Source organism: Mercenaria mercenaria, chromosome 12, assembly GCF_021730395.1.
Source record: "Mercenaria mercenaria strain notata chromosome 12, MADL_Memer_1, whole genome shotgun sequence".
Taxonomy (NCBI): domain Eukaryota; kingdom Metazoa; phylum Mollusca; class Bivalvia; order Venerida; family Veneridae; genus Mercenaria; species Mercenaria mercenaria.
In genome coordinates this window covers 49,726,607-49,738,648 of record NC_069372.1, presented here as the reverse complement: position 1 = coordinate 49,738,648, position 12,042 = coordinate 49,726,607, and the positions used below count along the sequence as shown (strand labels likewise).

At 37.9% G+C, this 12,042-nt stretch overlaps 2 protein-coding genes across 6 annotated transcripts in view; both read right to left on the bottom strand.

Annotated features, from left to right (window-relative positions):
* The window catches only part of LOC123533679 (uncharacterized), a 30,006-nt gene extending 24,452 nt beyond the window's left edge, over window positions 1-5,554 (bottom strand). The window contains exon 1 of one of the 2 annotated variants that reach the window (XM_053520003.1): window positions 4,666-5,554. The gene's annotated coding sequence lies outside the window, so the exon portion shown is untranslated. The remainder of the gene's footprint in view (window positions 1-4,665) is intronic. The other variant, XM_053520002.1, reaches the window with a different exon arrangement.
* Window positions 5,555-6,842: 1,288 nt separating this feature from the next.
* LOC123533337 (E-selectin-like) overlaps window positions 6,843-12,042 on the bottom strand; it is a 71,084-nt gene continuing 65,884 nt past the window's right edge. For all 4 annotated transcript variants that reach the window (XM_053519997.1, XM_053519996.1, XM_053519998.1 and 1 more), the window contains 2 exons: window positions 9,995-10,066; window positions 6,843-8,182 (listed from right to left, as the gene is read on the bottom strand). In XM_053519997.1, coding sequence (XP_053375972.1) covers window positions 6,957-8,182; window positions 9,995-10,043 — 1,275 coding nt within the window. In that variant the 5' untranslated portion in view covers window positions 10,044-10,066 and the 3' untranslated portion in view covers window positions 6,843-6,956. The remainder of the gene's footprint in view (window positions 8,183-9,994; window positions 10,067-12,042) is intronic.

The following is a 12,042-nucleotide window of genomic DNA, read 5'->3' as shown; positions in this document are numbered from 1 at the left end:
GACTAGGAGTGTAAATCTCAGGAGCATTCAATCGGGACGGACTAGGAGTGTAAATCTGAGGACTATTCAACGTATGGCGGACTATGAGTGTACCTCGGAGGAGTTTTCAATGTGCGATGGACCTGAGTGTAAATCTGACCAGTATTCAACCTATGGCGGACTAGGAGTGTAAATCTGAGGAGTATTCAATGTGCGACGGACCTGAGTGTAAATCCGATGAGTATTCAACGTATGGCGGACAAGGAGTGTAAATCTGAGGAGTATTCACCTATGGCGGACTAGGAGTGTAAACTAAGGAGTATTGAATGTGCGACGGACCTGAGTGTAAATCCGTCGAGTATTCAACATATGGCGGACAGAGTGTAAATCTGAGGAGTATTCATGTGCGGGATAGGGTGTAAATCTGATGAGTATTCAACTATGGCGGACTAGGAGTGTAAATGTGAGGAGTATTCAACGTATGGCGGACTAGGAGTGTTAATCTAGAGTATTGAATGTGCGACGGACCTGAGTGTAAATCCGATGAGTATTCAACATATGGCGGACTAGGAGTGTAAATCTGAGGAGTATTCAATGTGCGACGGATCTGAGTGTAAATCTGATGAGTATTCAACTATGGCCGACTAGGAGTGTAAATTTGAGGAGTATTCAACGTATGGCGGACTAGGAGTGTAAATTTGAGGAATATTCAACGTATGGCGGACTAGGAGTGTTAATCTAATGAGTATTCAATGCATAGCGGACAAGGAGTGCAAATCTGAGGAATATTCAACGAATGGCGGACTAGGAGTGTAAATCTGAGGAATATTCAACGAATGGCGGACTAGGAGTGTAAATCTGAGGAGTATCTAATGTGGATGTACCAGGAGTGTAAAAATGAGGAGTATTCAATGTATGCTGGACTCGGATTGTAAATATAAGGAGAATTCAACGTATAGCGGACAAGGAGTGTAAATCTGAGGAGTATTCAATGTTGGACATACTAGGAATGTAAATCTGAGGAGTATTCAATGTTGGACATACTAGGAATGTAAATCTGAGGTGTATTCAATGTTGGACATACTAGGAATGTAAATCTGAGGTGTATTCAATGTTGGACATACTAGGAATGTAAATCTGAGGTGTATTTAACGTATGGCGGACTCGGAATGTTAATCCGATGAGTAGACAGGGAGTGTAAATCTGAGGAGTATTCAATGTGGGACGGACTAGGAGTGTAACTCTGAGGAGAATTAAACGTATAGCGGACTAGGAGTCTTAATCTGAGGAGTATTCAACGTATGGCAGATTAGGAAAGTAAATCTGAGGTGTATTCAACGTATGACTGACTGTGAGTATACATCTGAGGAGTATTCAACGTATTGCGGACTAGGAGTGTACATCTGTCAAACGTATGCCGGACCAGGAGTGTAAATCTGATGAATATTTAATGTGGAACGGACTAGGAGTGTAAAACTGAGAAGCTTTCAAAGAATGGCGGACTAGGAGTGTAACTTTGAGGAGTATTCAATGTGCGACGGTCTAGGAGTGTACAACTGAGAAGTATTCCACGTATGATGGACTAGGAGTGTACATTGGAGGATATTCAACGTATGGCGGACTAGGAGTTTAACTCCGAGGACTACTCAATGTGGGACGGACTAGGAGTGTAAATCTGAGGATTATTCAACGTATGGCGGACTAGGAGTGTACATTGGAGGAATATTCAACGTATGGCGGACTAGGAGTTTAACTCCGAGGACTATTCTCTCTTAACTCTGAGAAGTATTCAATATGGGACGGACTACGAGTGTAAATCTTAGTATTATTCGGTGTGGGACGGACTTAGATGCGTATGTGAGGAGTATTCGAAGTATTGCTTAACTAGGGATGAAAATGTCTTTTCTTTTTAGTGTTCAGTGAGTGTAAATTATTATTTTTAAAGTACAATTTGTATTTTGATAACACAGTAATGTAGTACGTGATCGGGCATGTCAACAATGTTTGAGCTCCCACGATCGTCCGGGTGGACTTGTGCTCAGAACTATGACATGTTAATAATTCTAGAACTTGAACATGTAACATCTAGTAAGAGATGTATTATTTTCTATGTTGTAGAACTTGTAGAAATGATCATTTTTTAAAGATGAAATAATTATGCTTTCCAAAGCTGCACGGCGTCTATCTTAAATTTATTGTGCATGTCAGGCGTATAGACAGACGGTAGTGATGGTACGAACGCACGATGATACGATTATCCTGACACCAGGGTACGATGGTGATGGGGCGTTGACACCAATACACATGAAGCCGTCTTTCCTGGGAAGAACCAGTACAGGCCTCTAAGTTAGGTGGGAGACACTCTAGAGCATCTCAGAAATTTCCAGACCCTGGACCGGGATTCGAACACTGGACCTCTGGATTGACAGTCAAGCGTGTAACCACTATGATATTATGTTATGCATGGCAAACAATATACATTAATAGCAAGAAAACCAGTCTATAACAACTATATGTATATATCAATGCGGGTCCAACACATAAACTGTTTGGGAAGGAATTACTACAACTGGTCTTATTTTCTTGTTCTAATTACTGCATGATAATTAACCCTTTTTCTTTCCGACTATACGAAGTTTGATTATAACTGTACAAGTTATATCACATATCAACCGTTCAGTTTCAGAGACTTAAACCCTTCCGGCCACGAACCCTTAACCCCTCGGCTACGAAAAGCCAACCACTTTGCTACGAAGGCCTAACCACTCGCACATGAGGGGTTCGACACTCGGCAATGAAGGCCCAAACACTCGGCTACAAAGAGCTAACCATCTGGCTACGAATACCTAACCACTCGGCTACGAAAGGCTAACAATTCGGCCATGAAGGTCTAGACACTCGGCCACGAAAGCCTAACCACTTTGCTACGAAGAGCTAACAACTTGGTCATGAAGGCCTAGACACTCGGCTACGAAAGCCTAACCACTTGGTAATGAAGAGCTAACCACTCGGCTATGAAGAGCCAACCACTTTGCTACGAATGTCTTACCACTCGGCAATGAAGACCTAACCACTCGGCTACGAAGACCTAACCACTTGGCAATGAAGAGCTAACCACTTGGCTATGAAGACCTAACCACTTGGTTATGAAAACCTAACCACTCGACCAGGAAAGCCTAACCACTCGGCCATGAAAAGCCAACCACTTTGCTACGAATGCCTAACCACTCGGCAATGAAAACCTAACCACTCGGCTACGAAGACCTAACCACTTGGCAATGAAGAGCTAACTACTTGACTATGAAGACCTTATTACTCGGTTATGAAGACCTAACCACTTGGCTATGAAGACCTAACCACTCGGCCAAGAAAGCCTTACCACTCGGGCATGAAGAGCCAACCACTTTGCTACGAATGCCAAACCACTTGCCCATGAAGACCTAGACACTCGCCAACCTAGGCTTTACCATTGGGCCACAGATTGGGAACAAAACATCGTTTTACTACATTAATAACATTGGCAAATATTGTGACGCGTGCAGGAGTCGGACAAAATACAATGATTTTAAAATCAACTGTCTTATATAATCAAACACTGAACAAAACAGCTAATCCTTTGCCGACACTTACCGAAAGTACTTTCTAAATACATACATATCAGATCAACATGACTGAGCCGCATCATGAGAAAACCAACATAGTACATTTGCGACCAGCATGGAATCCAGACCAGCCTGGGTATCCATGCTGTTCGCTAACGGTTTCTCTAATTGCAATATGCTTTGAAAGCGAACAGCACGGATCCTGACCAGACTGCGCGGATGCGCAGGCTGGTCTGGATCCATGCTGGTCGCAAATGCACTTTGTTGTTAAACATATCAGAACGTCAAGACAGTATCTCTTGTTTCTTTTTTGGACCATTTTCTTCAATTTGATTGGCTAACGGAATGTTTGTACAAGTGTGTAAAACAAATTTATTCGGATAACTTTTGTGCTGCTCCCGATGTTGGACTATTTTTTCACTTTTTATTTATACTGCCAGTACAGAGATTTGAAATAATTTGTAGATCTACATTTGTAAGAACGACTATAAAAAGAAACAAAAGTAATAAATGTCATATTTTTTGTTTGTTTTACACACTTGTAAAACCCGAAACCTCGTACACATATCTACAGTAACGGCCTTATGAGATATGTGTACTTCGGTTTCGGGTTTTACAAGTGTGTAAAACAAAAAAAATGACATTTGTTCCTTTAGTGAAAATATAGGTCTAATTATTTTCATTTTACTGCAAAACCGCATGTCTTAAAAGTCACACAAATACACATAAAAGTTGTGTTTTTAGAAATGAGTGGAATACAGATTCACTACTAGAATATGGTCAATTTGGGTTTTGTTGTTGTTGTTGTTATATTCTTCTTTCATATCGTTTTTCGCTAATTTTGTAAATTCTACACATTTAATTAAGTGTATCATGTGACTTTTCAAAAATGAGTTCTAGAGACGTAAAATGAAAAAAAGTTTGTTACATAGCATAGTATAAATATGTTGAAATTTTGAAAAGTTATCAACAACATAGTGCACTAAGATAAAAGTACTGTCAGAATTTGTTTTAAAACATTGGCAAAATAATAATGGTGGGTTAGCTGTTTTATTTTCGATATATATACAAAAACTATACATACTGTGCTTCGGATATGTCCTGTAGTCAATGAATGAAGTTTCAAATTTTTGAAATTATTGAATTTCAATAAGCTTCATGTAAAACTTCCGACATTACATCCGCACATTATTTTCAGAACTGCGGCTTTATATTTGTGAGTTGTTACATTAAAAGGTACTTGAAAACACGTCACGACAGAATGTTTTAAGCATACTGTATTTACATCCGCATATTATTTACAGAACTGCGGCTATATATTTGTGAGTTGTCACATTAAAACGGCACTACAGAATGTTTTAAGTTTACTGTATTTATGTCAAGTGGACTTCTTTTTTAAAAAAATATGCTGAAACTCTCGATCTCATTTTGAGCGCTAAAATAAATAACTGATGAATAACATTATAAGTATGTAATTGAAATATGAAAATAAATTATTTTATTCAATACTGATTCAAATAATGATAGAAAAAAACTGTGCAAATTAGGCTATAACCAGACGGATGTTTTCTTACGCCAACGTGAATAGACGTCCCCAATGTCTTTTTAAGAGTTATCGGTACTGGCCTCAATTTCGTCTCTGTCAACCTCTACGAAAGTAGTACGTTTGCGCCGTGTAAAATTTCAAACGGCGGATGAAGTTACGTGAAATTAATTTTTTTACAAGTCGTTTATTCGTCTGTTAAGCGACAGTAATATATGAAATCAATACATACAATGTGCAAAACTCTCACACAACCTACTGTTTCTTCGAATTAGTCACTAGTTCACCAAACATTTGACATAAACCGTAACATCATTTCCCGCCATTGTGCTTTTTATACTGGGCGTTTGGTGCCAAATAAAATACACTCTATCCCTGGCTTTTAGAAATATATTTTATGAGTTTTAATAACATGCAGTCTTGTAAAAAGAACCTCTTCTATTTAAAACTTTTTGATTTTTCTTACTTCAGAAAATTGAAATATGTAGTGAGATAGTCCTCTGTCACATGATGTAGCACATTTATGCTAACGGAATTTTCCAGAAGTTGTCACACAACGGAATAAACAGTTTAAAATGCGGAAATATCTACTAAGTGGTTGTTATAGGGACGGATATCACACGTAACCAGCACATGTTATAAATGCGAATTGTCTTTAGCATTCTTAAAAGTAATTCTTTTTTTTCTTAATCATAATTTTAGTACTATCAGTTGCTAACCACATATGAAGTCAATGAGATTTTATTCTAGACATTTGCATTGAATCTATCAAAGAGCGAGGAACCGGCGTTGTAACTATCAAATTATCACCAGAAAATATTTTAAGTTACAGGCGAAAAATCAAAATTTCCCGACGACATTGTATTGGTTTGTACATAACATCGAAATATGGAATCTTAATGTAAAAATATCTCGTTGTGTAGTACTTTTTGTTTGGGAGTTCATACCCTTTAATTAACTATATCATATGTAGTCCTCTTTTACGTGACGAAGCACATTTATGAAAACGGAATTCACCAGAAGTGCGCATGCACAGGAAAAGGCAGCTTATATATTGTGACATGCATTTAGGCGGACATATCTTTAAGTGGTTTGTTCAAAGGCGGATACCGCACGTTAACACTTCTTCAAACGCACTTAAAATTATGCGAATATCTTTTAAATTAATAAATGTGAATTTTATTTCGTCAATATGAACTATTTTTCCGCTATAGTGAAATATGATTTCGTAAAAACGAAACAACGTGACACCCAACACCTTTATTTCGGACTTTACATTTTCATCATCACGCAAATGTTATATTTCATTTGTTTTTACGAAATAAGGAGCGTAATGTCTCAAATAAAATGTCGGATGTCACTTCATGGACTCCATAAACTCGCCACAAAGGCCACAACTTTATTTTTAAATATATCACAAAACGTTCAATAAGGCGACATTTAACATTAACTGTTCATTTATAATGTCGGATGTCATTCTATCGTACCAAGAAAATTTCATACCAAAGTTATAAGTTAAATAATTTTCAACGTAGCAAAATTGAATATTTAAACAATAAGTAAGACAAAGAGTGATGTCGGCATTAAATCATAGTTAAACTACTCCTTCAAATGTTAATTGTTGGCATATTTACTGAGCACATTTGGACATATGCCCCTTTAACATAAAGCAAATAAGATGCAAATTAAAAAAACAACAACAACAACAAAAAAAAACACACGAGAAAACAATTTTGATCAAAATCACCAAAATAAATTATCGATCTACTTGGGAAAGAAAATATGAATCCATTTTAAATGTCAAGAACGCGTACCTTACCTATAAAAACATTTCAGGTTAACTTCGTTAACAAACGACAAATGCAGAAAATGCAAAAACACAGTTGATAATTCAAGCCAACTGTTCCTGAATTTATTCTATTTCTATCTGGTTTGATTGTCGTTGTAAGAGATTTCCCATTACTTGCTTTAGATGATGACTCAACATCGTTTGCCGAAGATTGCGTTATTGGAGATGTTGACGATACTGACGGTGATATGGATGTTGTAGTCGTAGAAGATTCCGTGGTTGGTAAAACGCATATTTCAGACATAATAATACGATTAATATCAGAGGGGTTGGAGAAATTGGAAATTATAATTTCTTGTCCGTCCTTTTCTGCTCTGAGTTTCCCATCTATACAAACGACGTTATCAATAGAAGACGTGGAACTTCCGCCGTTACAAGTCCACTCGAGTGCCGTTACGTGGGGTAGGTTGCCAAAACTGTTCAGATTTGATATAGTTAACAAGCTGGAATCGTACTCAGGAATGACACAGTCACATAAGCATGCCATTTCAGTGGAATCCCATTCCCCTGATACACATTCTGCAGCATCAGGCCCTGCTCGCGTTGATACCCCTTCTTTACAAAGGATGAAATAGAAATCGCCAGACAACTCAGCAGCCTTTATACAAGACGAGTTTATATTTGGATATGCAGGGCACTGTAGGATTTCACAGGTTGGTCGAACTCCCCATTGACCATTAGCTCCGCATTTCACCCGAGGCGGACCAGTAAGAACCCTTCCATTTTGACAAGTCACTTCAACGACACTACCATAACGATTTCTTTCCACTTCTGAATTGTCCTGGAATGTATCAGCGTACTGTATTGAACCAAATTCCCCACAGTCCTTTGCGATACACGTTGGGGGCACAGAAGGGAGCCAGTTGCCATCTGTTCGACACGTCATTGTGCTTTGCCCGGACATGTCATATCCTTCATCGCATGCGAATTGTATAACAGTCCCAACTTCATTCGTTGGTGTGTCCACAATTTGGCTATTTTCTGGTGGTTCAACGTGCGAGCAGTATATTTGCTCACACCGGAAGTTGCCATCGATCCAGACTGAGTTACTGCATGTGTAATAGCGACTGGTTCCCGCTGGATTGAACCCAAGGTCGCAGTCATAGCGCGTAGTTGTGTCTTCTGAATAAGGCGGGGAGCCTGTGATGTTGTTGACAGCATTTGAAATACTAGGTGGGCTGTCACAGTCTGCTTTTATACACGACACCACTGAAAAAGAAAAAAAAGTACTGTATCAACAAACCATACCTTGATGTACGTCTTTGCACATAACATAACAAACTTAATGAATAGCTTTCAGTTATTTGCAGGGCAAAAATGGATCAACATTCAGACCAAATCTAACTGGAATTGTAAACGTATGTACACATAATGGAACTTTCGTAACAATGCAGACTTTATCAACTGTGTTTAGTATACTTTCGACAACATGTGGCATTGCAGACGAATTCTACGCAACTGATGGAAACACTATTGTTTTCATTAAATCTTTACATGACCAACATTTTGTCTTACATCGAATACATATAATTTTCTGCAAAGTTTTATAAAACTGATCTTCATTTCCGTATTATATACATGTATTTTATCCAGGCAGTCATCAAATGAACTGATATTTAGATCTTTCGGTGAAACTGAATGACGTTTTATGTGATTAAATGTTTTCGCTAGGAAATCCTGACTCCTGTCAGTTTCTGAATATTTATACAGGAATTAATAGGAAGAGAACCTTTTTATTTGCAAAAGTTTAAACAGATCACGTTTCTTGATCTCTTAAGAACTTTTTTTTTTTATTTCTTCGTGATATCATTTTCAGTCCGGTTTGAATGAAAATTCAGAAGTATGCAATGCCTAAATATTTTATTTAAAAGATGACTGCACTTTTTCTAGCGCACATGTTGTAAATCAAACCTCTGTCTATTTCATTTATCTACAAGTACTTGACTTATTATGCTTAGTACATTTTTTTAAAGTTACATGTACTATTCTTAATGCTTAAAGGGCAAAGAATGCTTGACAATAAGTTATTTTTATATGAATGCCATCCTCAAGCCTTTAATAAAGCCGAAATATCCTGAAGGCAGCCATTTTAGTTTGTTTATGACGTAATTTACACACGTCTTAATGCTTTATTTGGCAAATGACCTTATAAATAGATTAATTTCATATGTTTTTTGAGTGTAAACATGGTAATATCTTTCATTACAGCTGGGAAAAGTAGAGAAATTATTTTACAGAAATAAGAAAATACAGTTCAAATATGAATCTACAAATATATTAAATCCGCCATTTTGTGTTTTTTTGTTACCATTAAGGAAACAAAATGGTTGCCATTTTGATCAAATATCGAAATGCTCATAACTTTGTTAAATAATGATTTAAGAAGTTCAAACAGATGGAATTACATAAAGACATCACTCCTTTGCCTTTGAATATACTGATGATTTTTTTTTTTAAGCGGCAAATTCCGTATTCTCCGTATGCCCTTTCGGTATTTTCCGACTTTTACGGAAAGCTATGTGTGCGTTGAGATACATTATGTCCGAAGCATGCCGAAAATGCTCAGTTTTTAGTGTTAATGCGAGTCTACTTCCTTAAGTAAGATTATCAGGCAAGTCCAATTTTAATCACTGAAGTTATTTCTACCTTTGATTCATGCGGGCAAGCTGTTGTTAATTTCTAATGATGCAATATCTTGGAAGAATTTTGAAAAAACAAAACAAAAAAAAAACGAACTAAAGACTTACATTCTTGCAATACAAACTGGCAGATAGAGGGTATAAGTTTTAGTTTAAATTTATTTGTATTTCTATTTGTCGTAATTCATTTCTAAGCTCGATGACTGATTCTCTTGATGTTTTACCAGTTCTCACGCATAGGTAAGGGCTTATGGAGAACGTGGTCAAATTCCTCTCCCACGGGATTTGACCTTGCGACCTCTCGGTCAGGAGTCCGACGCTCTACCACTGCATCTTTCAATGCTTATTACTAGAATGATTAGTAAAGTAAAGGTATACTTACAACATGCAATTGACAGAAATGCATCATAAATTAATTTCAACGTCCTCATTCTTCTTCCTGCTTTTTATTTACCTGAAAATATAAGGAAAAACATTCCTTCATAAATATTCTGAGTCTTTGACATACCACCCATATGATTTTTGACAGCGAATTATCTTTACAACTACAAGGTACCCTTGACATTCTATCGACTTATGTTAGCCAGGGATCCTTGACATTGTACCAGTATAACTGTTGCCAGAAAACTCTACGGGCCCTTGGCACCGTACCAATACAACTACTGACTACCAACTCTACAAGGCCCTTGACTTTAGACCAATCAAAAGTACTGACTACCCACTCTACGAGGCCCTGACTTGACAATCAAACTACTGACTACCGATCTACGACGGCCTTGACATTCGGAAATCATATGACTACCAACATCTACGGGGCCACTTTGACATCAAAAATGACCCACCATCTAAGGCCCTTGACTTGACCACACAAACTACTGACTACCGATTACGCCCTACATGGGGCCACTGACATTGACAAATCAGAATTATTGCCTACCAACTCTAAGGGGCCCTTGTCATTCGACCAATCATAACTACTGACTACCGACTCTACGCTACGGGGCCATTGACATTCGACAAATCAGAATTATTGCCTACCAACTCTACGGGGCCCTTGACATTCGACCAATCATAACTACTGACTACCGACTCTGCACTTAGGGGCCCTTGACATTCGACCAGTCATAACTACCGACTACCAACTCTACGGAGTCCCTCAATATTTGACCAGTAAAAACTACTGACTACCCACTCTACGTTGCCCTTGACATTCATCAAATCACACCTTCTGTCTACTATATCTACGGGACCATTGACATTCGAACAATGATAACTACTTACTAACAACTCTACGGGGCCCTTGACGTTCTACCAATCATAACTACAGCATGTCCGTTTTTCTTTTTCGTGAAAATACATTATGATTGAGTTACATATCGTCGTTGAGTGTCAGTTAATCTCGGGCTGTATGAGCAATTCGTGTTTTTTCTGATATGGCCCTGATTGAGTCTATAATGTTGTATCGAAGTTTATTTTAGCTTATACTATTTTTAGGTGGATTGTGAAGCAAGTTCTACAACTTATAAATATTTACTCTCGACCCCTTAATCCTGATAGAAACAATTGCCACGAGGGTGTCAGAGAAGTGAAGCCAGTCGTAAGGCTGAGCACCAAGCAAGGAAGCTACTGGTACCATTTATCACGCCTTTAGGATGACGCAGCCCGGGATCTAACCCATGACCTCCGGCATTCGAAGCGGACGCTCTATCACTAGGCTATCGATGTGGTTCAAAGGTGAATCGAAAGTCACTTATATGAATATCAGTTGCAGATATTTATTTATTTATTTATTTATTTATTTGGGTTTTACGGCGCACCAACACAGTATAGGTTATACGGCGCCAAACAGGACTACAAATTTTGGTTCCACATCTCATTTACATTGAAATAAAAACATGAGGTATGGAATCAAAATTTGCATACCTGCTGGAATCACAGAGTTACAGCAAAACCAAGTGTCAAGACCCTATTAGTCTTCTCTTACGATCATGCAAGGGTAAGGCAGTGGTTCCAATTCTTTTCATACACAGATCGTCCCAGAACCACATGGGGCTCAGTTGCAGATAATTTCTAAACAAATAACGGTAAGACTATAGGAATTGCATTTCAAGGTCACAGAAATTTGATGTCAAACATCACATAATATATGCACTACTCGCTGGGCCCTCGATCAACGTTTCGAAAAGCGTACATGTAAAGCGTTATAAGAACAAGGCATTTCTGACATCTGCCTTTGATTCAAGATTTTTTTTTTACTTTTAACTCGATGATTTGGATATCAACGTTATTTTATGTGTAAAACTTTCGCACTTCGGCCTACTATGAAAGTCACGTAACTGTTACGCTATTTTTTTTGCAAGTGATCACCTGAAATACATTTTCCAGTACTTTTTTCCTGTAGTGTTTTACATATAACAGCTTTTCGGCGTG